Source organism: Ornithodoros turicata, unplaced genomic scaffold (assembly GCF_037126465.1).
Source record: "Ornithodoros turicata isolate Travis unplaced genomic scaffold, ASM3712646v1 ctg00001066.1, whole genome shotgun sequence".
NCBI lineage: Eukaryota > Metazoa > Arthropoda > Arachnida > Ixodida > Argasidae > Ornithodoros > Ornithodoros turicata.
In genome coordinates, this window is record NW_026999456.1 from 83281 (window position 1) to 107866 (window position 24586).

Sequence of the window (24586 nt, forward strand, 5' to 3'; positions counted from 1 at the left end):
AGCAGCATTTCGCATCTCTATGCCGGGCCCTCAGTTGAGAAAAGTTTGAATACAAAAATGGGAAACAAAGCGCTGTTTATTTTGGTGCATGCTTTGATGCATTCAAAAGGTATAGGCTGTGAATGTGACACGGTGAATATCGAAGCGAAAAGATGACTTTCTACTGATTGAAACCCCAGAGACTGGTTGAGTTTGTTGTCGTGTGCAAATGAAGCGCGAAACAACGAAACACACTAACGGGCTCAGACGCGCAACCTAAAAAAGTTCCGAATCACATGAAGCCGGAGTCAGACAGGTGCTTATGCCCCGACAGGGTAAGGCTTAAACCGTCGACAAAAGTTTCAAAATTACGACACATAATAAAAAATGATCAATATAACGCTGAAAAAATGGCTAGGAAGCAAGCGAGCTGGTGAAGATGATGCATAATGTAAAAAACCCCGAGACTAGGGAACACGAAGGGACAGACACAAACACGAAGTCTCAAACACAGCTGTGTTTGAGACTTCGTGTTCCCTAGTCTCGGGGTTTTTTACATTATGCAATATAACGCTGTTTATATTGCGCTATGTTACGTTAGACGACGCTTTCTTGAGCATGCTACACGTGAAATTTCATGCGGATGTTTGTGACTGTGAGTTCTGGAATGTCTGGGAGGTTGTCAATGAAAAAAATGGCTAAGAAGCAAGCGAGCTGGTGAAGATGATGCATAATGTAAAACCCCGAGACCAGAACACGAGACTTCGTGTTGTGTCCGTCCTTTCGTGTTCCCTAGTCTCGGAACTTGTGTTCTTCTCTCAGGAGTCAGGGTCCCTTCGCCGCAATAATGCATTTTCTCTTTCTTTCTCTCTCTCTCTCCTGTCCTGACTTGTTGTGTCCCATGTGATGCTCTACTGAATGTCACAATGCCGCCATGTGACACGACATTCTCATGTGACTTGACATTAGTGCGAGAGTGTGACAATTAAAAAGCGATAAAAAACCCTGCCGTTTGGCGGTATATTTTAAAAAGCGATAAAACCCCAGTGCAGGGGTGCTTCGTGTGTGTGTCGTCCGTCTGTATCTCCAGCACTGGGGTTTTATCGCTTTTAAATTGTGGCAGTTATCCAGCCACAGTAACAATGACGGCAACAACGGTTTTAAAGAAAGTTTGTTATTAATATACGGTACGTACCGAGTGACATCGGCTGGGCACGTTGGCGTCACCGTTCCGCAAGTCGCCTTTATTCACGCAGTGTGGTAGTTCTTATAGGTTAAGTTAGTTTAGGTTTCGTTAGTGCAAGTTAGCTTGGTTTGCAACATGAGACAGTAATTGATGTTCCGAGGCTGGAACAACATCGAAAGGACAAATACATACAAAGCCTAAAGTGCCTAAGAAATTAACGATGAAAGATGGATAAGCCACTGAAGAGGTTAGTCTGCTGTAGGACTCGAACCCAATGCACATCCAGAAGATGTCGGCTCATTTATTTATTTATGGTTTGGGACCTGCAGCTGGCTAGCCTTTTCAGTGACCTCCATTTTTCGTCGTTACTTTCCAAATGAGGTAGCAAGTTAGTACATCTCTAGGTTATAGGTTCCGTTAGTTGAGGTAATTGAGTTTAGTTCCTCATATCACGGACTGTCCGGCGGACCTCTAGCCACAGTGGGTGTTGTAACATTTCCCACATGAGGAGGGTTCCATCTTTTTGCTCATTTTCAAAATTGCAATCAAGAGTGAACATATCTTCCCTCACCACTCCTGTGTCCCATAATAGCTGGGTCATTCCATGCCAAATGTCCCAGACATTGCGCTCGATCATTCCCGATTTCTTTCAAATAAATTGGGGTTGATTGTTCCCATGCAGCCAATGTACTCCCAGCTTATTTTTGCAGCAAAATTTGTTTTCGCGCAATGGCCGCCTCTTAAAGATTGCCATTTGACATGTAAGCTACCTGGCGAAAAAAAATTCTAACAAAATAGCTTTTGCGCGAATTCCAACCAAATCTCTTCTGAGTGAAGACAAAGCATAATACTTTCATGCCAAGACCAGTTGAAGGTTGATGCACACTTTTCATCGAGAGTTCATGCCCCGAGAGAACTGAAAAATTTTGGGAACTTTTGGATTTTTTCACGGAACTCCGCAATGTTTTCAGAGCTAGTTAAACTATTTAACTCTGCTGTGAAGGAGGCATAGAACGTGTTAAAAATATTTTGAGGCGCGCAGACTTTGAAGAGTACGCAGAAAGAAATCGTGAATTTCTTAAATGTTTTTTTACCACATATTCAGCCGTCAATTGCACACTGAGGTGGTCCCGATAAAAATATGAGACAAATTGCATTTGATAGTGTGCCCCTCGAACATTTATTTTACAAAGTATCATCGAAACACTCTTTGTTTTAGCAGCGAAAAAAAAAAAGTTTGAACTTGACCGCCCCCGCACTCATGGGGCATTGCTCCTCAAGCCTGCTTCACCCGAAGACGCATCGCCGCCGCTGCTGCTGCCAAACGCATAGAGGAGCTGCCCAAACTGAAATGCGTTGCCTGCAAAAACATGTTCTATGTACAAATTAACTTTCGAAGCTTCAGGTTCTCATGAGAACGGCCTTCTGCGGTGCTGCTGTACACAAGGAGCACTGGAGCCAGGGATGTACTTCCACAACGACGGGTCTGCACCTATTACATCTGGCTCACTTTGATCGGAGGCGACACCGTCCTCCAGAGCTGGCTCCTTATATTCAATGACGTCACTTGGACAGTTTTAAGTCTTCCCTTCTCTTATTGTGTTCTTTGGTGATAGCCAGAAGAGTGAAGTTATCGTTGTTGTTGACTAGCGAAGTAGCTGTTTTTTTTTTTGTTTTTTTTCTGTGTTTCTCCATAAGTTTCTGTGTCTCTGTTTCTTCTTCTTATTTGTTTGTTTCTGTTTGCTTTTGGGAATAGCGAGCCTCCATCATGACTATCGTCTCCGTTCCTCTTTTTTTTTTTAATAATCATTAAACATATCCCCCCACACCCATCATTGCCTGGCGCTGTAGAGTCGGTGTTAGTAAGCACTGTGTGCGGCATCGCTCGAAAAAATTAGGTTATTCAATAGCCCGCCAGTGCCCGTTGTCACCGAAGTACATCCCTGGGCCCAGTGCTCCTACTGAACTGGGTCGCCGCAGTAGGCCGTTCTCGTGAGAGCCTGAAGCTTGGAAGATTAATTTCCTTAGTGTTCCGTTTGTTTGTTTGTTTGTTTTTTTGCTGAAGAACGCATTTCGGTTTGGGCAGCCCCTGTATTCGTTTGGCAGCAGCGGCGGCGATGCGTCTTCGGGGGAAGCAGGCTTGAGGAGCCATGCCGGATGAGTGCGGGGGTGGTCAAGTCAAATTTTTTTTTTTCGCTGCTAAAACAGAAAGTGTTTCAATGATACTGTGTAAAATAAATGTTCAAGGGGCACACAATCAAATGCAATTTGTCTCATATTTTTATCGGGGCAACCTCAGTGCGCAATTGACGGCTGAATATGTGGTAAAAAGCAATATTTCAGAAATTCATGATTTCTTTCTGCGTACTCTTCCGAGTCTGCGCGCCTCAAGATATTTTTAACACGTTCTATGCCTCCTACACTGCAGAGCTGAACAGTTTAAATAGCTCTGAAAATATTGCAGAGTTGCGTGGAAAAATCCAAAAGTTCCCAAAACTTTTCAGTTTTCTCGGGGCATAAACTCTCGATGAAAAGTGTCCATCAACCTTCAACTGGTCTTGGCACGAAAGTATTATGCTTTGTCTTCACTCAGAAGAGATTTGGTTGAAATTCGCGCAAAAGCTATTTTGTTAGAATTTTTTTTCGCCAGGTAGCGTACATGTCAAATCACAATCTTCAAGAGGCGGCCATGGCGCGAAAAAAAATTTTGCGGCAAAAATAAGCTGGGAGTACATTGGCTGCATGGGAACAATCAACCACAATTTATTTGAAAGAAATCGGGGATGGTCAAGCGCAATGTCTGGGATGTTTGGCATGGAATGAACCGGCTGTTTTTTTTTTAACTGGTGCAAAGACTAATTTTAATAGCCGATGATCAGAGCACAGGAACATCAGTTCCCTGACAAGAACTTGAAGAACTATCCATGTGTGCCAGGATAGATGATATCCCCCTCAGCAACGTCACTTTCGCAGAGCTCATCCGAAGACTTTTGTGGGTATTTGCAGTGTTCTTGCGTAATCCGCGGTACCTCCCCAAACACACGCGGCCTCATCTTCATGAAACTGCTGAAAACAACATGTTATGAACGCAACGCCAGACAACATGCTCATGAACCCAGGGTGGGTCAGGGACCAAGCAATTTTGTGGGGGGGGGAGTCTAGCTCATTGAGAGATGCGGAGAGTAGGGTTCGGGAAGGTTCCTCTAAGAGTTACCACGGTGCAAAAGTGCCGAGTTAAGTTCCAACTTACCAAAAAAAAAAAAAGAACTTGGTTACAGTAATTGCAGTAAAACGAGTTACGTCGAACAGTGAGTATTATATTTCTTCAGAAGGGGAAACGTCTAAGCAAGTTCCGCCAAGAACTTCTCACTGACAGCTCTCACATCTCAACTGGGAACCCATTCGGACGTAGTCGACCCTCTGAGGAACAGTGAGTCGCAGCTTCCATCAGTACCCCGTTAATGGCAGTGATGGCCAGTAGTTAACATCATGTAGTTAAACTACCTGATTGTAGTTAAAAAGTAGTTATCAACTACTTGCAGAAATGTAGTGTGCAACCCGTGTGCAGTCCGATTTCTGCACTCGTCCTGTCTACTTCTACCCCGTCCTTGTCTTCTTGCTACTATTCGTCATCATGAACTTATACCAACTACCCCGGATTGTTCCTATTGTAGTGTGCAACTACTAGTTAAACTACTATTTCGAGTAGTTAACTACAGTAGTTAGGGTACTGAAAGCGCCAACTACTTCCGGTTTAGCCGCAAGCTTTACGGCACTATTGTGCTTCCGACTTTTACCTCGAGCTACTTGTTTGATGATAATGGAGGTGCACAGCAATTGTGTCGTTATGTGTACTAAATCTTCATTTTTAATGCTTGTCTAGTGAAGCCTCATTTGCTGTGAAGTAATTCTGCAGCTTAGTTTATCGCGTAGGCACAGAAAGAATCCCGCCGCAGCCTTTGTATTTGACGATCGTAGCAATGGCTTGAGCCAAAGTTTATCATTGCTCGTGATTCATAGTTAGGTGTGCAAGAAACCAAGGGATTGCAGTTCATGGACAATGTTAAGTAGTTATAGATGTAGTTAAGCTACGTTGTAGTAGTTAAAAAATAGTTAACTACTCCTCTGAAAAGTAGTTGAACTACTAGTAGTACTGTAGAAGTAGTTAGCGGCCATCACTGGTTGGTGGTTTTCATGTTCTGTGAGTGTACGAAAACCGTCGCTGTATTTGTTTAAATCCCGGACTCAATTTTCTCTTTCCTGTAATTTATACGGGATAAGGAGGAAGCAAGAGGTACTTGTGTCTACGAGCCATCACCTGCCAGCCCCTTTGGAATCACGACTCCAAGAAATGCAGCTCTCCCAGGTGTTCAGCGGTCAGCCCGTGAGGGTGAAATCAGAACCACCTGATGTAGCATCATGCCTACCAGAAGAGGGCCAGGTACATCAACAGCACTGCAAAGAGTATCCATCAGGGGGTGATGCATCTGGTAAGGCCCTGGTAAATTATACAGTCAAGTGGGGAATGCTTTATAGATAAAGTATGACTCTTTTGGGTTAAATGCCCCAAAACAAATTCGGGATGCAAAAGAAAAAAATTGTCCGCTGTCACGGTTCCCACTGGTCCTTGAAACGCTTCATCGGTCTAGAATTTGAAAATGCAATTTTGAAGGTTTAGAAAACCCTGGATTTCGCACCCTTTTATTCTCGCGGAGCTGGTTGGGCAAATTCCACTTATCTGCGGTTTTGAACTATGCGTAGTTTCAAACCCGCAGGTGCTAGCCCTTCTTGCAATAGGAATCTAATCTGACAATTCAAAATAAATTAATCAGCACGACGCTGCCATGTAGAAGAAAACCACACTGAAAACACACAGCCATGATTGGTGCACTGGTATTATACGTGTGCCACATCTCTGCACTCTACAGTCATAGCCGTTCCCAAACTGGATGATGGCACACTGCTCCACGTACCGTCCATAGCTTACTGCTTCTGTGTTCTGAAGATCGATGTGCTTACGGTAGACGCGATGCAGCAGGCCGCATACAGGCAACACCGCAGAGTGTGCTGCGAGCCCTGGGAGAAGTGCCCACTCCTCCCACTAGGGGATTCGCTTGTGGTGCCCCCTATAGGTGCTGCACGAGGCCCATGACCGTTCCAAGTCCAAAACCCTTTCATCCAACAGCCCTTTCCCACGCTTCATTTCGTGCACTACTGGCTGTGGCGGCGCCCCTACTTTTTGTTACTGGCGACAGGGCACACCACTAGCTGGAATATAGTTAAGAGGGCATACCAGCTCTCCGTCCCAATGTATTTCCTACGGAACAGCTTTTATGCTTTTTCTTGGTAACCGCCGCTCAGACTTTGACGCGAGTGGTTTCATCATCAAGAGGAAGGCGAGATGAAGATATTTACGCTACTAGATTTCTCATACATGTCGTATGTATTTTACGGCGATGTCACGACTGCAAAAAAAATACCCAATTTTTCTCCTCCCTCTTTGAACAGGTTTTATTAAACTTCTATAGCCGTTTCGAAAAAAACTTTCAATTTACTTTCACTGGAAATGTTTCAGGAATCGATAGACATCAAATTTATATGTGTATCAATTTCCGTTTTTATAAAAAAAGCATGAAACGTGAGTACGGATAAATACCGTCTCAAAGCTCCGTAAACCGCGTCATTCTGTGTCGCCCTCTAGCCATAGCACAGGAAAAATCGTGCGGAACATTTTGACCGTATCCATCCGCCGAACATGCGGCGCATATGCGCACCGTAGTGGTGGCTGTTACGAATGGTGTGGGAGTGTGGATGCTCATTTTGCAACCTACTTTCGAGTTGGGTTGGGTACAGACGGGGTCATCATGTGACTTGATGATTTGTAGTGTGGCTTACTTCTCTCCTTTCTTGTTTTACTACAGGAGTGACAGCTGGGACGCGTGACATTAAAGAAGAACCTCGAGAGGAATCCTCGAAGGAACATCCGGTTACGGAAGTGAAAACGGAGCCTTACAATGTTGCAATCTCGACAGAACAGGACCAAATGGAACACAACTGTGATTCAACATCAGAAGGTAAATACAAAATGGTCGAGGACTTTTAATCAACACCAAACTCGATAGCGTGACAAAAAGAGGGATACAACAGAAATGCATTTTAGTTTTCTGGCAGACATGCATCGACTTTCTAGCACACGCCCTGTTCTATGAAAGATTCTGAAAGTGGGCAAAGTAGACACGGAGATTCTTGATCCAGTTTTGCATCACTGTTGAACCTAAGGAAATAGTAAATGACCAAGTTGCTGTTTGCACAAAAAGGACAGATGTTTTCTGGAGAAAGCAACATGCTCCTGTATGGGCCTCGACTAGTCTTATTCTGTATGTTGTACCTGATCCCCCAGGGGTACACGACCCAAATCACGCATCTGTATTTGCTTTCATGATTCGGCTCTGACGACTTTTGATTTGACTGCTACATAACCCAGAAAAGTTGTAGGTAATGCGATAATCGCAGCTCTGAATTATGGAAGCTCTCGGCGCATTTCCGAGTTGTCACCCAGAAGTTCGCGAGAGAGGGGGAGTCGCCCCTTAAAGTTTTTCGTTAGCAGTTTTATAGAAAGAAAATGTCATAAAGATTTAGCCTGAAAAAAAGTTCGGCCTCATCCACAGATCGTCAAGAATGCCATTTTGTCTACCACAAAGAAAAGAAACACAGCAGCTGATATGGGCCAAAGAACATGCAAAGTGCTCTGACCATGAGCACACATACACAAAATATCGAAAATAGGTTTTCGGTTTCCCTCCGAATCACGTAATTTTGTTTCAGTTTTCATTTTGTTCCGGTTCGTCCAAAAATTAACTTTTCTTTTTGTTTTCTGTTCAGGTTCCAGTTTTGCTCGTTTTTTGTAACCCCGCTCTTAGCTCAGTACCTTAGGAAGAAGCCTTTCAACAGCCCGTCAGCTCAGGTAGATGATCTTGAGCGGCTTTGAGGCACTTAAGAAAGCCTCGATCGATTACAACCATATGAGCCCAGCCAGCTGAGATGTTGAATGTTCATCTTCCCAGTCTTTCTTTTTTTTCCCGTTCTAAGCCTCCATCACCAGGATGGTTGTGTGCCAGAGTAAGGGCCGTGCACACCTTGCCTGCCAAGCAGCATTTACACTAAAGAGACTGGTACATTCTAAGGGAAAAAAAGGAGTCAAATGGGGAGTAATTGCAGCTTCTAGTCCCCAAGACGGCAATTATACTCCGTATTGCACGCACACACCAACACATTAGCCATGTGCACCTCCGTACACATCCATAGACAGCCTGAAACAGCACATGTTTGCACAATGTCACAGCGAGTCTGAAAAGTGTCCCATTACTTCACCAGAATGATAAGATGGAAGAGAAGGGTCTTACGTATGACATCTGTCCCCCTGCAGTCTTACCATCTGGGAGTGACGAGAGCCACGTGTCAAAGCGTACTGACAAGAAGCCAAGCATGTCCGATCTCTGCCAGAGCACGAGTCTGGGGTGTCACAGGCGAACATATATAAACAAGAAACCGCACAAGTGTGACCTCTGCCTGGCAGAGTTCAGCTGGATTGCGCACCTGCAACTTCACAAGCGAGCGCACACTGGCAAAAAGCCACACAAGTGCGACGGCAGCCCGTCAGAGTTGAGCCAGAGCTTCCAGCTACAGCGTCACAAAGAGAGAAACTCGGGCGAGAAGCCGTACAAGTGCCATCTCTGTCCTGCAAAGTACAGCCATAGTAGGAGCCTGAGATATCACAAGCAAACACACACGGGCAAAAAGCCACACAAGTGCGACGTCTGCCCTGCGGAGTTCATCCGGAACGATCAACTGCTGCTTCACAAGCGAACGCACACGGACGAGAAGCCATACAAGTGCGATGTCTGCCCTGCAGTGTTCAGCAGGGGCGGGAATCTACAGCAGCACATGCGGATGCACACGAGTGAGAAGCAGTACAAGTGTGACCTCTGTCCTGCAGAGTTCAGGCACAGCTCGAGCCTGTCATATCACAGGCGGACACACACGGACGAGAAGCCCTACAAGTGTGATGTCTGTCCAGCAGTGTTCAGACAGAGTGGGAACCTAAAGCAGCACAAGAGGGTACACACGGGTGAGAAGCCATACAAGTGTGATGTCTGTCCAGCGGTGTTCACCCTGAGCGGGAACCTAAAGCAGCACAAGAGGGTACACACGGGTGAGAAGCCATGCAAGTGTGATGTCTGTCCTGTGGAGTTCAGCCAGAGCAGGAGTCTACAGCTGCACAAGAGCATACATACTGACAAGAAGCCATTCAAGTGTGATGTCTGCCCTGTGGAGTTCAGTCAGAGAGGGCAGTTACAGCAGCACACGTGGACGCACGCGGGCAAAAAGCCGCACAAGTGCGATGTCAGCCCTGCGGAGTTCAGCAGGGCCGGGAATCTACAGCAGCACATGCGGACGCATACGAGTGAGAAGCAGTACAACTGCGACCTCTGTCCTGCAGAGTACAGGAACAGCTCGAGCCTGTCATATCACAGGTGGACGCACACGGGCGAGAAGCCATACAAGTGTGATGTCTGTCCAGCAGTGTTCAGCCAGAGGGGGAACCTAAAGAAGCACAAGAGGGTACACACGGGCGAGAAGCCCTACAAGTGTGATGTCTGTCCAGCAGTGTTCAGCCAGAGGGGGAACCTAAAGAAGCACAAGAGGGTACACACGGGTGAGAAGCCATACAAGTGTGATGTCTGTCCAGCGGTGTTCACCCAGAACGGGAACCTAAAGCTGCACAAGAGGGTACACACAGGTGAGACGCCATACAAGTGTGATGTCTGCCCTGCAGAGTTCAGCCAGGACAGGAGCCTAAAGCAGCACAAGAGGGTACACAAGGGCGAGAAGCCATACAAGTGTGATGTCTGTCCAGCGGAGTTCAGCCAGAGCGGGAACCTAAAGCAGCACAAGAGGGTACACACGGGTGAAACGCCATACAAGTGTGATGTCTGTCCTGCGGAGTTCAGCCAGAGCGGGAGTCTACAGCTGCACAGGAGGGTACACACGGGTGAGAAGCCATTCAAGTGCGATGTCTGCCTTGCAGTGTTCAGCCAGGGCTGGAGCCTAAAGCAGCACAAGAGGGTACACATGGGTGAGAAGCCATTCAAGTGCGATGTCTGTCCTGCAGTGTTCAGCCAGGCCGGGAGCTTAAAGCAGCACCATAGGGTACACACAGGTGAGAAGCCATGCAAGTGTGATGTCTGCCCTGCGGAGTTCAGTCAGAGAGGGCACTTATAACAGCACATGCGGACCCACACAGGCGAGAAGCCATACAAGTGCGACCTCTGTCCTGCAAAGTTCACCCGCAACACGACCCTGAGAAAGCACAAGCAGAAGCACACCGGAAAGGAGCCGTAGAAGTGCAATTTCTGTCCTGCAGAGTTAAACCTGGAGTAAGCACCTGCAGGTCTGTAATTGGATACACAGAGGCAAAAAGCGATACAAGTGCGATGTTTGCCCTGCAGTGTTCAGCTAGAGAGGGACGCTACAGTTTTACAAGCCGACACCTACGGGCACGAAGCCATGCAAATGCGATGGGAGTTCAGCCAGAGCGGGAGCTTACAGCAGCACAAGGAGACATACACAGATGAGAAGCCCTACAAGTGCGATCTCCGTCCTGCACAGTTGAGGCACAGCCCGGGCCTGTCGAATAACAGGCAGACACACACGGGCGAGAAGACAAGTGCGATGTCCACCCAGCAGTGTTCAGCCAGAGCAGGAACCTACAGCTTTGCAAGCAGTCACAAACGGTTGAAAAGCCATACAAGTGCGATCTTCTGTGCTGCAGTGTTTAGCCATAGTGTGAGCCTGTTGAATCCATCGGTTGTCATTTTGGGCTGCAGAATTGACAACCACAACGATCTGATAAGTGAGGCCAGCCGCGGGCTATGAACTATCGCAGGGGTCCACATAGCCTACTCACCATCGTGCTACTTGTTAGCGCACTCACAGGATAACATCATACTTGCCACAAAAGCCTGAGTAAATTTTATTATTGCCCATATCTGGTCACAAGCGTAACGTTATCTGATGGGCTTGCTAATATGTGGCATGATCGAGCTCAGTAATGCGCCACGTGGGCCTTCATATGAGTCACACACGGCTGCACTCATGGCTTATTAGATGATTGCAATCGTGAGTTCGGCAGCCTAAAATGTTGAGCTATGGTCATATATCACAAGCGGATACACACAGGCGAGAAGCAGTACAAGTATGATCTCTGTCCTGCGGAGTTCAACAAGAGCAGGAAGCTGTGGAATCAGAGCAATAGGTGGAGACATGAGGGCGTGAAGCCGTACAAGTGCGATATCTGTCCTGCAGACCTCAGACAGAGCAAGGGTCTGTCGTATCACGAGCGAAAACACGTGCGCAAAAAGCCCTACAAGCATGAACTCTGTCCTGCATGGATGGGCCATGGCAGGAACCCACAGCACTGCATGCGGGCTAGAAGCTATACACCAGTCTGCCACGCAGAGTTCGGCCAGCTGACGAACCTGAACAATCATAACTGGACGCACATGGCTGAGAAGCCGAATAGGTGAGCCTCCTCTGCTGCAGGGTGCGCTTAAAGTTGTGTGTGTAGAGATGGATTGTGGCGTCACAAGCAGACGCGTTCGACTGAGGACCTCTATAAGTCTGATGTGTGTGTGTCCTGCAGAATTCAGCGACAGTGTGCGCCTGGGGCATCACATGTAGCCTAGGACAGGTGCGAGGCCATACTGGAGCATTCTCTGTGCTGCAGCCTCGAAGGACAGCACAAACCTGCAGTGTTACCAGAGGGTGTGCATGGGTGTGAAGCCATATAAACGCAACATCTGTCCTGCAGAGTTCATTCACTTGATGAACAGACACAGACCAGAGAACAAAACAGCTGCAGGAACCAGGAGCCTGTGGCTTCGCACGTAGCCCCGAGAGACAATGAAACCGTGAAAGTACAGAGGCCATGTACGCGTATGCGTGAAAGAGTTTATCCAATTGAGTGTCAGTTCTGTTGTGTCGCATATGTCCTCGTGTCCAGGAATAAAAGTTCCCTGAAAACCCCAACTCAAGATCATTGTTTTTATTGATGTCGATCGAGTGAACGACTGAAACAGATACGAGACAATAATTATTTCGAGCAATCATTTTCTAAGACAGGCTAGAAATATTTAAAAGTTTTCTACAGAGGAAATCAACGGACACAACTCATACATCCTGCATACATAGTTACCAACTCAAGAGAATATTTTTATTAATACATACCAATCGAGTGAACACCTGAAACAAAGTCAAAACAACAATTAATTCGGGCTGTCATCTTCTAAGCAAGCAGCGTGAATACACCACAGAGTCAGTATAGGAACTTGTCTTTTCTAGTTAACAAACAGGGTCAACTATTAGATTCGAACAGTAAAGTAAGAGAGGGAAGACGCTGACCAATAAACTTTCCATACACTCCCGTTAAAGTTATGCCTACAAGGAAGGGGGGGGGGGATTCTCGCAGGGTCGTAGAACAATTGAAAGCGCACGTTTTTTCATACAGGTCATATATTTTTGTAAATCTGTTGCGATAATTCTCATGGTGTCATGGGCAGGATATTAATAGCATTCTAGACCTGACAGCATGACAGGTTTTTAAACGATAAAATGAGCACATGTATGCTTTAATGAAGTGTAGAACCACACTAGAAAACAGAACAAACAAGGAGTCGTCATTGAAGAGATGGACGGACTTTTCGTGGTAGGATGTGATAAAAAAACTACTTCGAAAATGAAGACCTTGAAGTGATTCCACTGTATTGCATTTCATTGCATTGCATTTCGATACATCATAGACATGGTTGTATTCGGAGATATGGTAGAAATTACAGAATTGAAGGTGCAAGAATTTGTATGCCGAATCTACAATCGTTGTAAAAATATCTGAACTTCAAGATCGGAAGGACCACTAGGATTCATTGTTGGAAGTTTTGAGGTCGGCTGACGGGGAATTGAAGTATACTGGACATCAAGTGGAATCGTAATCATTACAAAGGGGCATTGCATTCATCAAGAAAGCAGTGAGATCAAATTATCATATACAAGTGGTCTATATCGCACGACTCATTGTAGATATGCTAAAATTACATCTAACTATTGACATGGGAAGTACACTAAAAGCCTTATCACGTGATATGTTCCACTACCACGGCTATGCATTTAGTTTCTACCAGCTCTTGCAACAATATCGAATGAGCAGAAGTTCAATATTGTTGTACAAGGTCTGACGTATCATCACTTATTAAAACTCAACCCATCTGATACCCTCTTGTACGTCATTCAAGAATCTTTCTACAAACAAAGGAAACATCAATACGAGATTGCGCAACCGTGCACAAGTTCGTGGCAACCAAATGAAAGTTAATGATGCAATACATATACGGCGACATCGTATCGATTGCATTAATCAACGCTGGATTCAGGCGACCCATAATAAGACACTACTATATGGTGTATTCTCAATTCATCACTCAAGACGACGCACGGAAGCACACAGCAGTCACACCCGTCTGCTATAAAATGAACATTGTGGCATTCTGAGTGCCATGAACGCACATTTACATATCATTTGCACAGCTTTTGCCTGTGGATCACGTGTGCCATGAAGTGGACATTCGTGAGCGAGCATGGATTTGCAGGGAAAAGCGTTATGTAGCATTCCGTAAATTAGGCTGCATTTGTGGATGCTGAATGAAAGAATTTCCGCTTGCATAAGAATTTGTCGTACAGATCTACAGGGTTAGCACGGGCTTGGTGTTATTACGAAAGTCAAGGAGACAGTGGTAGGTGGTGCTTTATTTTGTACACTGACTACAGTTACTCTTCCCATCTGTCACTTAGTCCCCTGACTGTGATTCTTTGTTTGAGGTTTAACATTTAGATTGTTTATTGCGTCGTTCGAACAGAGTCTACTCTCAGGAACTTTCATTAATTGGGCTCGTCACGAAGCGCACGCTGTGGTTCCTGTTTCTCTGTGTTTTCTTCGCAGTCGTGTGAAATCCACTGTCTGTTGAATTCAGTGAGAATGGCTGTTGCAAGCATCTGAGAATGAAGGATCCCTTTCGACATTGGAAAAGACAGTTCACTTTTGGAAGGGCAAATCCAGCTGAAAAAGGCAATCCTTGTTATTCATTTTCTGCTTACAAAAACACAAGTCACTCCTGGCCAGGATGTCGAAGCGTAAAAGGTGTTTTCGGTTCGAAGAAAACGGTTCGGTTCTTGTTGAGCTCCTGAGCAAAAACAAATGACTGTTTGAAACCGGTTCAGTGTCACGTGGTGTACTGAGAATTGATTGGAGCAAAAGTAATCCCCAACAGAGAGAGAGACAGGGAGTAGAGCTTTGAGGTGTCCAAACAATACGAAGGTTTACGAAAAATTTCATTAAAAAAGGGATGAAAGACAAGGTTGTGACTGTCCTGAGTCGACCTCTGGGTCTTCCGTGTCAAAGTCCGACTCTTTAACTCGCAGGAAGTGCCAGAGTAAGGGGGCAAGCCACTTTAAACATGGGGCCTCAGTAGTGCACAAGGTGGACTATTTGCGCAGTCGGAAGCGAGCAGCGTGACAGGGAATGCAGCGCGATCAAGTTTTTCCAAAAATCGTCAATCAGAGATGCACTTGTACTGTATGCCCTCTTAATTTCCGATTTCCGAAATTCCAGGAGCAAGAGCAAGCACTGGTTTGCTCCACATAAAGGACCAGCCCAGAGGCATTTGTGATCAAGACTCTTCGGATTGTACTTCTCCAGAGGCACAGTTCAAGATCAGCACAATGACTGTTGAACCACAGTTCGACAACGCTCTACCAGTCGCTACGAACGGTGGACCCACTGAGCGACTTTCAGACCAGAGCGAGCCATGTGCACTTGCATACACATCGAAAGACAGCCTGAAACAGCACGTATTTGCACAGTGTCACAGTGAGTCTGAAATGTGTGCCGTTACTTCTTCACCGAATGATCAGATGGGAGATGAGAGTCTTACGTACAACATCTGTCCCCCTGCATTCGCACCGACTGGGAGTGATGAAAGCCTCGTGTCAAAGCGTACTAACAAGAAGCCATGTAAGTCCGATCTCTGTCCTGGACAGTCCCACCTAAGGAAGAGCCTGCGGTGCCACAAGCAAGCACAGACGGGAGACAAGCCAGACAGGAGTGATATCTGCCCCGCGAAGCTCAGCCAAATCACGCATCGGCGGCTTCACAAGCTGACACAGACAAGCGAGAAGCTGTACAAGTGCAATGTGTGCCCTGCGGAGTTCAGTCTGAGAGGGAAACTGCAGCAGCACAAACGGACACACACAGGCGAGAAGCCATACAAGTGCGATGTCTGCCCAGCACAGTTTAGGCAGAGCACTAACCTACGGAAGCACAAGCGGATACACACAGGCGAGAAGCCATACAAGTGCGATGTCTGCCCTGCTAAGTTCAGCCAGAGCAGTAACCTAAGGCGACACAAGCGGACACACACGGGCGAGAAGCCGCACAAGTGCTGTGTTTGCCATGCTAAGTTCAGTGAAATTGTGACCCTACAGCGTCATGAACGAACACACACAGGCGAGAAGCCATACAAGTGTGATGTCTGTCCTGCTAAGTTCAGCCAGAGCAGTAACCTAAGGCGACACAAGCGGACACACACGGGCGAGAAGCCGCACAAGTGCTGTGTTTGCCATGCTAAGTTCGGTGAAATTTCGACCCTACAGCATCATGAACGAACACACACAGGAGCACCAGGAAACGATCTTATGAAGGTCATCTTGGAAGGCAATTTGTTCTGACGAACTTGATACATGACGATAAATGACGCTATCATCAGCAAATATGCGAATACGAGATGTCAATCCAGATGGAAGGTCATTAATTTAAATTAGAAATAACAGGGCGCCAATAACCGAACCCTGGAAGATTTTGGAAGTTACTCGGTCTAATGAGGGCGGGAAATCGTTAACAAACACGAACTGCTTTCTGTTACTTAAAAAGTTCCGTATCCATGTAAGAATCCATAAGGTATCCATATCCTCCTCCTTTTTCATCGTCATGCCTCTATCATTCCTGTTACTACTGTCACTCACACGCTCTTCACTTTTTTATTTATTTTATCTATTTATTTAATTACTTACCTCATATGCTCGAGGGCTTTACATGATGGGTGGGAAAATAAAGCGACACAGAATTACATTTTTATGAAATTCTGTGCCGGTTTATTTCTATTATTTTTAGAACTAACGACCGACTACCGGAACGACCGACCGGAACTACCGACATATTCATTCGACATATTCATCACTAGAGAGACTTTTGAGCACCTCAAACTTTCTTGATGTCCACCCTACTACACCCTTCCAAATACTGCCTCCGGTTCCTCCTCTAACCTGGCTTTCGTCATCTTCAGCATCCTGCTTGTTCTCATGATGAACCTGATGAAAGACTGCACTTTCTTCCTCAAGTGCCCGCTCATTTCCTTATCTGCTTTTCCCGCAATATTCTCCCGCATTTCTACCGAATTTTTATCGCCACCATGCGCATCCGCCGAATTTTTCACATCCTCAGCGACACCGTTGTTCCCCTCCATGTCCGTGTTTCCAAAACAAGGAACATTCTCGTCGGAAATCCACGGAGTGTGAGCAGGATCAGAAGCTCCTCCCCACACCGAAACTCTAACGTCGGCTGGGACGTTCCGTTTCCTCTCCCTTTTCTGCCTTACGCTTCCCACATTCTCCTTCATAGAGGGAGAGATACCACCGTCATCTAAGGGTCTTACAATCATACTCAGCACACCTTCGCGGAACCCCGTGTTACAGACATTCAATGCGTGTCCCTCTCACCGTCAAAAAGCTGGGTAGTTCCCCTCTAAGCTCCATGAGAAGGAATCCCGTACCCATTACAACTCTGTATCGCCTCAGTTCCTTCTCTAAGTCTGTGTGAGGATAATCAATCGGGTACCTGAACACCGTGACCCTCTTCGTCTTTACTCCCAAATCAAACACATCAACGTCACCTCTCTCCAATCACAACCGATCCCTCTTCCTAAAGCAACCTCACTGCTTCCAAATCATTCATTACCACCTCATAATAACCGTACCTTTTATTCTGCCCATCACGAACTTTACCAGGCGCGGCGAGTTTAAATTCATCCAATACATCTTTTCCAAAGTAACGCTGAGGTGCTCGCACTTTGAACACCAACACGCATTTGTTGTCGCACATTTTATCATAGACCCGTTGTCTCAAACGGGAGGCACGGCTTCGCACCCAGTTATTCAACAAAACAGTTGCAGTTACAAGGAACGAACGTGAAAAAATTTAAAGGACATAGTTCCACCAGGCCTAACAGAGCAGCGACAGTGCATGCCTTCGTATTGCCAACTGTAGGATGGGACAAATGAAAGCTTGCTCACATCACATTTCAAAAACAGTACTGCTCTCGCCCTAAAGCGAAGAGCAGTGCACGTCTTGCCACCTCGTCGTATTCATATACCGTTGTATTCTCATCAAGCAGGAGAATTACCTATGGGGGCTCCTTCGTGTATTGTCATCAAACAGTAGAGCATGTATTATCATCAAGCAGCAGACCTACGTATGGAGGTAGTCCCCTTTCGACAGACGCTAACTTTACGTTACAGTCCCACAAGCTAGATAACAACACTCTCTAGGATAGTTTGCTTTTCGTACTGGGCATACCAAGCGAACAATCCAAACACGGAGGTGTCGCTGCGGAGTGCAGTACAGTCCTACGGGCTGGCTAGAACATGATATGCCACTCACCCTCAGCGTGGCGGAGTAAGGGTTCTATTACGTATGTGTGCCCTGACGTGGTGACGCCAAATTCTGACCTCGCACAGCAAGGACCTGCTAGAAGTTTGCTTTGTTCTAGGTTACATATACTTAGTGGAGTTACGTGGTATCTCTTTGTCATCTTTTTGGGACTTGTGTTAAGATGACTCCTACCACACAGGGACGGCTTGACGGGGAGGGACGGGAAGAGCATATAAAACACGGTAAAGTCTGTGTATTGTTACCGCGGCGATCACCGCTAACGCGAAATTCGGGTCCGGCGACTGCTATCATCAACGCCAGTCATTCAACTTCGCTGGTGTGACGGATGCGTTCATAATAAAAATGTATAGCGGAACGCGATGACGGCGACGCCTGAGTTAACTGGTGCCGGTGACACAATCCTGTGAAATATTCTGGCTAGGATCATGCCCAGGAACGCGACCATGTGAGGCCGACAACGCCGAGCCCTTTTACCACCACCATCTAGGAACTCGTGCCTTGCGGTGGCAGTTTGAATCAGTGATGTCGGCGTGGCCACGACTCCTATAGGAACCACAAGTCACTGTAGTACCAGGCCACTACCAGGTAAGCGGGAAAGTGATGGGCAAATTAACGAACTTAAAGGGACCATGATGATTTCCGTGAATAGCGAGCACTCTGCAGGACAACTTTCTCATGATATCCTTCACTATCGAGTACACACATCGACCTCTAACTGTATTCAGTACAACTGGGGAGGAGTTATCTGACAAAAATAGCAGGACGTGACTGTTGGATAATTGCCTTTGAAATGGGCTTACGTCATAGCTATCCAATTCTCTGAGCCAACTGTGAACGACGAGGATGACAGACGCCGCGGGACCATGTGGGTGGATGGTTTTGATTTGGACAGCAACGACGTGGTATATATCTGCCCGTCGAAATCACACGAAATACGGCGAAAGGCAAGCATCAGAAACGGAGGAAGAGATTATGCGACAGACACAGTGTCTATGGATCGTTCGGTACTCAGCAGCTCGTAAAATGTCCCCGATGTATGTCATGTATGTTCTGACGAAGAAGTTCAGAGAGAAAAACGTGCTCCGGTAACCATGCTGACAGTCAACGGCTATATTATAGTTGTCTTAGGATTTATGTCCAATCTTTCGTCGTGGAGCTTCGCTTAAAGGCAGTTACTCAAGCATTCCATCGTAGCATCATTTATTTGCGACCATGTCTCGCGATACTCGAACCAAGAATGCACAATGCGGCATAGTCCTCTCTCCATGAGAGGAACCGTCGTAGGGCCTGTAGAAAACTCTTGCTGGACATGCCCTTGGAGAACTCGAGTTTTCTACGGGCCCTACGACGTAGTTGAAGGACGTCGCCTTTGGCATTATACCTCATTCATAGCTGCGGAACTCTACGCCATACTTTTCTTTCTGCAGTACATCGTTCCCTTCACCCCACGGAATTGGGTGGTCTTTACTGACTCAACCTCTGCGCTGCAAGCAACTGAAAGTTCTGGCATACGAGGCTCTTCCGCACCAGTGGTTATGGATGTGCTAACGTCTTACAAACTTGTCTACGATGCAGGGCACAGTGTCGTTTTCCAATGGGTTCCATCCCATTGCGGTGTCGAAGGCAATGAACAAGCTGACAGCGCCGCCGAAGCAGCTCTCTCGTCTCGGGGACGGACGCGTATTACGCTGTTGAGAGAAGATCGGCGATTCATACTTCGACGCCTCGTGACTCCTCTGGCTACCCGCCAACGCACTGCTGACATTCTACCCCCCGCCATGCTGAGCAGAGGTGACCCAGCGCTCGCTTTCCGCATGCCAGCACATATCTCTCGGCGAGATGCCGCATCGAATGCGCCTCGACGTGGCTTTCACAGCACAGTGGCACTACCGCTTGAGACAAGTCGCCTCTCCCCCCTGCAGCCACTGCGGTGCTGTTGAAGATCTCGAGCACATTCTTCTCCTTTCTCCACATTACCAATTTTCCCGATCCCCACTCTCCGCATCCCTCAACGAGCTATACTCCCACCCCCATCTCTCACAAAATTGCTTGACCCCTGGCCGCATTCAGCTCACCAACGCTCTGCCCTCAAGGCGCTCTTCACCTTTCTGGACGCCACAAGATTTCGTTCCTTATTGAGATGGGACTCATTATTTCATTCCCCGCCTCACCTCCAGCAACGGGGAAGAGTGTCGCCGCCTGGCGATGAAACTCCCCATCGGTCATCCCGAAATAAAGTTGTTGTTGTTTGTCTTAGAATCCTGTGTCAAAGGTTAGATACAATCTAGGTGAAATTAAAACACATTTCATGGTGAAGTTTGCAAGCTTGTTTGCAAATTTTGCAGTTTGCTCCCAAAAGCCCGTCCACGAGTCCTCACCACGTTCTGTGCATGGTGTCACTCCCAGTTCACATCGAAGGCGGGCCGTAACACCTACCGTTCCATCCCGTGGTTAATATACAATATATTTTCTATTTGAACCATTTTAAACTTCGTATTTCACAGAGTGAATTATCTTGCTTGATTATTATCTTACTAATTACTATCTTACTAATACAGGGGAACCAATTCGAAATGATCGTGGGATCGGTCCTTTCAAGATTCTGCAGGACAGCTCTAAAAACATGTGGTCAATTTACTCTAGATATGCCAGTGCAATTAAAAGTCACGTCAAGAGTCTTGACATCTGGTCTCTCTGGAACACGTAAAGGAGCCCCGCAGGAGCGCTGCAGGTTCAAAAACAGTGCTACACTTTTTGATCTTTTCAGTCTGGCCGGAAACAGCTCCGTAATCTTCAAACGCCTTCTAAACAGGCTCTAGGGAACACTCGCCAGAAGGTATCACAGAGGTGTCATCCACGTACAGAAAAAGAAGAGGTGGAGGCATCCATTGGGCAGTGTCAGAGTAACAGGAATCCAACACAGTCTCTCGAATAGAGTGTTGATGACGATGGCGTACAAAAGAGGACAGAGAGGGCATCCTTGACGGACACCACAAGTTGGATTAAAGTGCAGCGACAGGCCGCCAGCGACAGTGACAACGCTTCTAGTGCCCCCTATACAACTTTTCCACGTACCTTATACAAGCAATGGCGAACCCATAACACCTTCTCCAACAGAGGTGAAACGCGCAACAGAAGAGTTGTAGCTAGTGTCTTATAATCGCTCGTCTGTAAAGTAATCGGGCGATAAGAACCTGGGTCCAGTTTTCGAGACTTATCTTTGCACAGGAGGAAAACAACACGACTCTGCATGCTAGGGCATAGCAACCCCTTAGCTAGGCAGATGTAAAAAACCCGGGTCATGCAAGAGTCTATTACACTCTAGGAGGACTTTTAGAACTCAACTTGAAGGTCGAAAATGCCGGGGCACCTTTCCGCTCGTCATTGAGGAGGCAGGCGCAAATGCTTCATTTTGGGTGAGCAACCCTGAGCAAACATGCTCTATATGTTATGCCAGCAGCGGACACTCTCGGCTGAAAAGAGGATCGTCGTCGGGTGACTCCTGATAAAGGGCCCGCAAGGGAGATAATGGGCATCGTGCAGAGAGTCGCTTACAAAGGCCTTTCGAGACATTAAAGGAGCCGTAAACAGGTATAAAAGGTGCGCATCTCTCTGCGTTATATTATTGCAACTTAAGCAGGGAAAGTTACTAGCGCTCAAAACAAAAAGGAGCTTGCATGCGAATGAAATATTCGCTGCACTCTTTCGCATTTTAGCTCCGCCCTGCGCTCTAACTTCCCATTATTTTGATGTCGCACTTTCCTCACCAATTACGGTCAAGGGTTCCACGTATGATTTTATTCCCCTTGGGGAATGGACTAGATGAATGCGAGTCCTCTTCTATTCAATACCAAAACAGTTACAATCTCAAACTGAAAAAGAAATGCATTTAATTTAGGTATCACACGCGCACTACGTTTTCCGCGCAGTAGCACGCAGCACGCCGCGAGCGCGCATGGATCCGTCACTACAGTTACGGAATCTAAGGTAAGAGCGCGATGGGCCGTCTTCGTCATGTTCGAATGGTTCCGACGAGGGCGCTGCCGTACTTTGGTTTGAGTCACGCGGCATCGCGTCTCCAGCTCGCCTGGTACAGTGGTTAGCGTGCTCGCCATGTCACCCAGGACCATGTCACCATGTCACACACGGGTTCCTCCTGGGAACCCGGGTTCGAACCGCGTCCAACGACAGCAGTCCATCTGCTGGCGTTTGCTCCAGGCGAAAATGTTGGAGATATCATGACGCTCAATTTCAGAACCGCGGAGCGCAGACTCAAGTTCCATAGAAAACAAACGAAGCGCTCCGCCTTACAGCCATAGAAATCATAAGGAGAGAGGCTAGAAGAAAAGCTAGGAGAGAGAGAGTGATGGGGAAGAGCAAAGGTATTTGTACGGGGCCGAGACCCTCTCCCAATGTCCAAGTCCGGGAGGCGCATTGATAGACATTCTGGATTCAGTCGGATTTGCCACAGCATTTCCAAGTGTGAAGACAGGGTGCGTTCGGTGCAATGATATCCAATCCAATGCAAGTCACTTCCGCTGGGCTCCGTGTGCCACGCCCTGTGCGAAGTGTATTTGTTTTGTCTGTCATCACCTGTGCGTTTGAATTGTTTAGGGAACGAGTATCGCACAGTTTAAACCCTGCGCTGCGACATGAAAGAGCAGCGCAGAGAACTCGTAGGAGCCACCGTTCGTAACACGCTAGGCCTACCGTATCGATCACGGCGGTCCACATGTTGAGATACCCCTCTCTGCTGGCTGTTTCTAGTTATTATGAGAGCTCACAGCTGATAATGAAGCGCGTTTATTGGCTGGTAATTTGAAACGTCATGTTCGAAGCTCGGCCCCGCGATTGGACGGCAAAAGGCTTCGTAGCCATTTGACGTACGCATGATGGAAAGAGGCGCGCTGGCTACTCATCTTTGAAAGTTCAGTTATATGGGTCATTGCGAGCTGGTATGAACCGAACGAAATGTATATTTGCGTATTATGACCAGAGTTTTCTTTTACGGAGTCCCATTAGATGCGAAATGTTCGGCGGCCTGGTTATGGTCGATCGTTTTAAGAAATGGAGATTAATTCAGAGTTTCTCCATTCTTTCGAGGAGATAAATGTCTTGAAGCAATTGAGACAGGAGAGAGACCGAAACATTTGTACTGTTTTTTGTTTTTGTATTGTTGACTGATTAGATGAGTCACAAAATTAGTGAGCCATCTTCCTTATCTTTTAGCCTACCACTCCCTATATCCTGTTGTACTGTTTCTATGTACTGTTTTGTACTGTTTTTGTATTTCTACTGTTGACTCGTCTTTTACGAACTTCGAAATTTTGAAATGTTACTGCGAATATCGCTATAAGAACTGAGTTGAAGATCGACCACGGCTCCATATAATCACTGGCTGTTATCCAAATTTGCCGGTGTCACATAAGCTTTAAGAAGGAAAGTGTTCGCCACTCCCGACGCTATGCGGCACGCAGCGGTGACGACAACGACGATTCAGTTTTAAAACCATAGAGTTTGTGGCGGCCCGTGTGTGATGACGAAGACGTGCCTCTGCTGCCACGCGCTACGGCGCTGGCACGGCAGTTCTACCGGCACCGTCCTAGCGTGAGGCCACGTCCATCTGCCCGCTGGGACATACCATCATCGCCGGTCAGGACTCATGTAGGGGAACACCACCTCCTCTACATTTGGTGACCCGAACTATGAACACCATGTTCGGCGTAATTCGGCCCAATACCATCCCAAATTCCTGGAAGCCCACCTCTGAAGTCATCTCCGAAGGTGCGGTGCATCGTTCAACCGAGGAACCGCTAGGCGACGACGCCAATCCACCGCGGCTCTACTCATCGCAACGCCCGGCCGCGCAGCACCATGGTTCTACCCAGCTCGCTCATCTACTCAGCTCACATCGCCATGGTCCCTCACTCTGCGTCACGTCGCCACATGCTTCGCGATGGCACTCCTCGGGCTTCCACCAGCGGCACCTTCCCGAGCATCACGCTCCTGTACCGGTCGCGGTACGCCGCTGTCGACCGCCCCACACGCATCTGCTACGCTTGCGGTCCAAGAACTCTGCCCGCCTCGCCTTCCCACCAGGCTTCCATACAAGACACTGGCAGCTCGTCCAGATGCGGTCAAGAGGCTCCGGGACCAACGTTCCACCGGGGACACGCACGGAGGCCACAGTGAGTTTTACTCCCGGTCTCCCCGTGCTTCACGATGGTCCTCCCCGCAGTCTCCTTGGCGACAACACTACGAGCCCAGCGCTCACTAACCGGTCGCGGTTCTGTCGCCCTTCTCTGAATTACTTCGGCATACCTGCCCTCACACCGCCCATGGAACCCGCCCGGTCAGCGCTTGCCCGCACCAACCACTCTGCTGCTACTGCGATTTCTGAACAAGTCGTCCCTGTACTACGTGTCGCCCGTCTTCCTCCACTTCATGTATCAACGCGGACCCCAACCGCTAGCTCTACACCGCTCCGCGTCTGAGGGGGGGGAGTGATGTGGCGGCCCGTGTGTGATGACGAAGACGTGCCTCTGCTGCCACGCGCTACGGCGCTGGCACGGCAGTTCTACCGGCAC

The 24586-nt window shown here is 47.4% G+C and overlaps 2 protein-coding genes across 4 annotated transcripts; both read left to right on the plus strand.

Moving 5' to 3' along the window:
• Positions 1–7: 7 nt before the first annotated feature.
• Positions 8–11649, plus strand: LOC135376253 (zinc finger protein 271-like). 3 transcript variants are annotated; one of them, XM_064608860.1, is made up of 5 exons: positions 8–314; positions 4495–4595; positions 5447–5655; positions 7087–7239; positions 8592–11649. In XM_064608860.1, exons 1-5 carry the CDS (start codon positions 276–278, stop codon positions 10445–10447), a joined length of 2358 nt encoding a protein of 785 aa, XP_064464930.1. In that variant the 5' UTR covers positions 8–275; the 3' UTR covers positions 10448–11649. The 3 variants fall into 3 exon arrangements, with proteins under 3 accessions (XP_064464930.1, XP_064464932.1, XP_064464931.1); XM_064608861.1 differs by lacking the exon at positions 8–314 and adding an exon at positions 630–1166; XM_064608862.1 differs by lacking the exon at positions 4495–4595.
• LOC135376244 (zinc finger protein 845-like) lies at positions 10454–16000 on the plus strand. The gene is made up of 5 exons (XM_064608839.1): positions 10454–10563; positions 10675–10892; positions 11405–11747; positions 12036–12160; positions 14886–16000. Exons 1-5 carry the CDS (start codon positions 10454–10456, stop codon positions 15998–16000), a joined length of 1911 nt encoding a protein of 636 aa, XP_064464909.1.
• The last annotated feature ends 8586 nt before the right edge of the window (positions 16001–24586 follow it).

What these genes read in the sequence shown, in the direction of transcription:
- LOC135376253 (XM_064608860.1), top strand. Translation starts at nt 276, where the DNA reads ATGAAGCCGGAGTCAGACAGGTGCTTATGCCCCGACAGG. An exon ending in GGTGCTTATGCCCCGACAGG is followed by an intron (nt 315 to 4,494) that starts GTAAGGCTTAAA and finishes ATATTTCTTCAG; the next exon opens with AAGGGGAAACGTCTAAGCAA. An exon ending in AGTCGACCCTCTGAGGAACA is followed by an intron (nt 4,596 to 5,446) that starts GTGAGTCGCAGC and finishes ATACGGGATAAG; the next exon opens with GAGGAAGCAAGAGGTACTTG.
- LOC135376244 (XM_064608839.1), top strand. Translation starts at nt 10,454, where the DNA reads ATGCGGACCCACACAGGCGAGAAGCCATACAAGTGCGACCTCTGTCCT. An exon ending in ATGGCTGAGAAGCCGAATAG is followed by an intron (nt 11,748 to 12,035) that starts GTGAGCCTCCTC and finishes TCTGTCCTGCAG; the next exon opens with AGTTCATTCACTTGATGAAC. An exon ending in AGTACAGAGGCCATGTACGC is followed by an intron (nt 12,161 to 14,885) that starts GTATGCGTGAAA and finishes CCGAAATTCCAG; the next exon opens with GAGCAAGAGCAAGCACTGGT.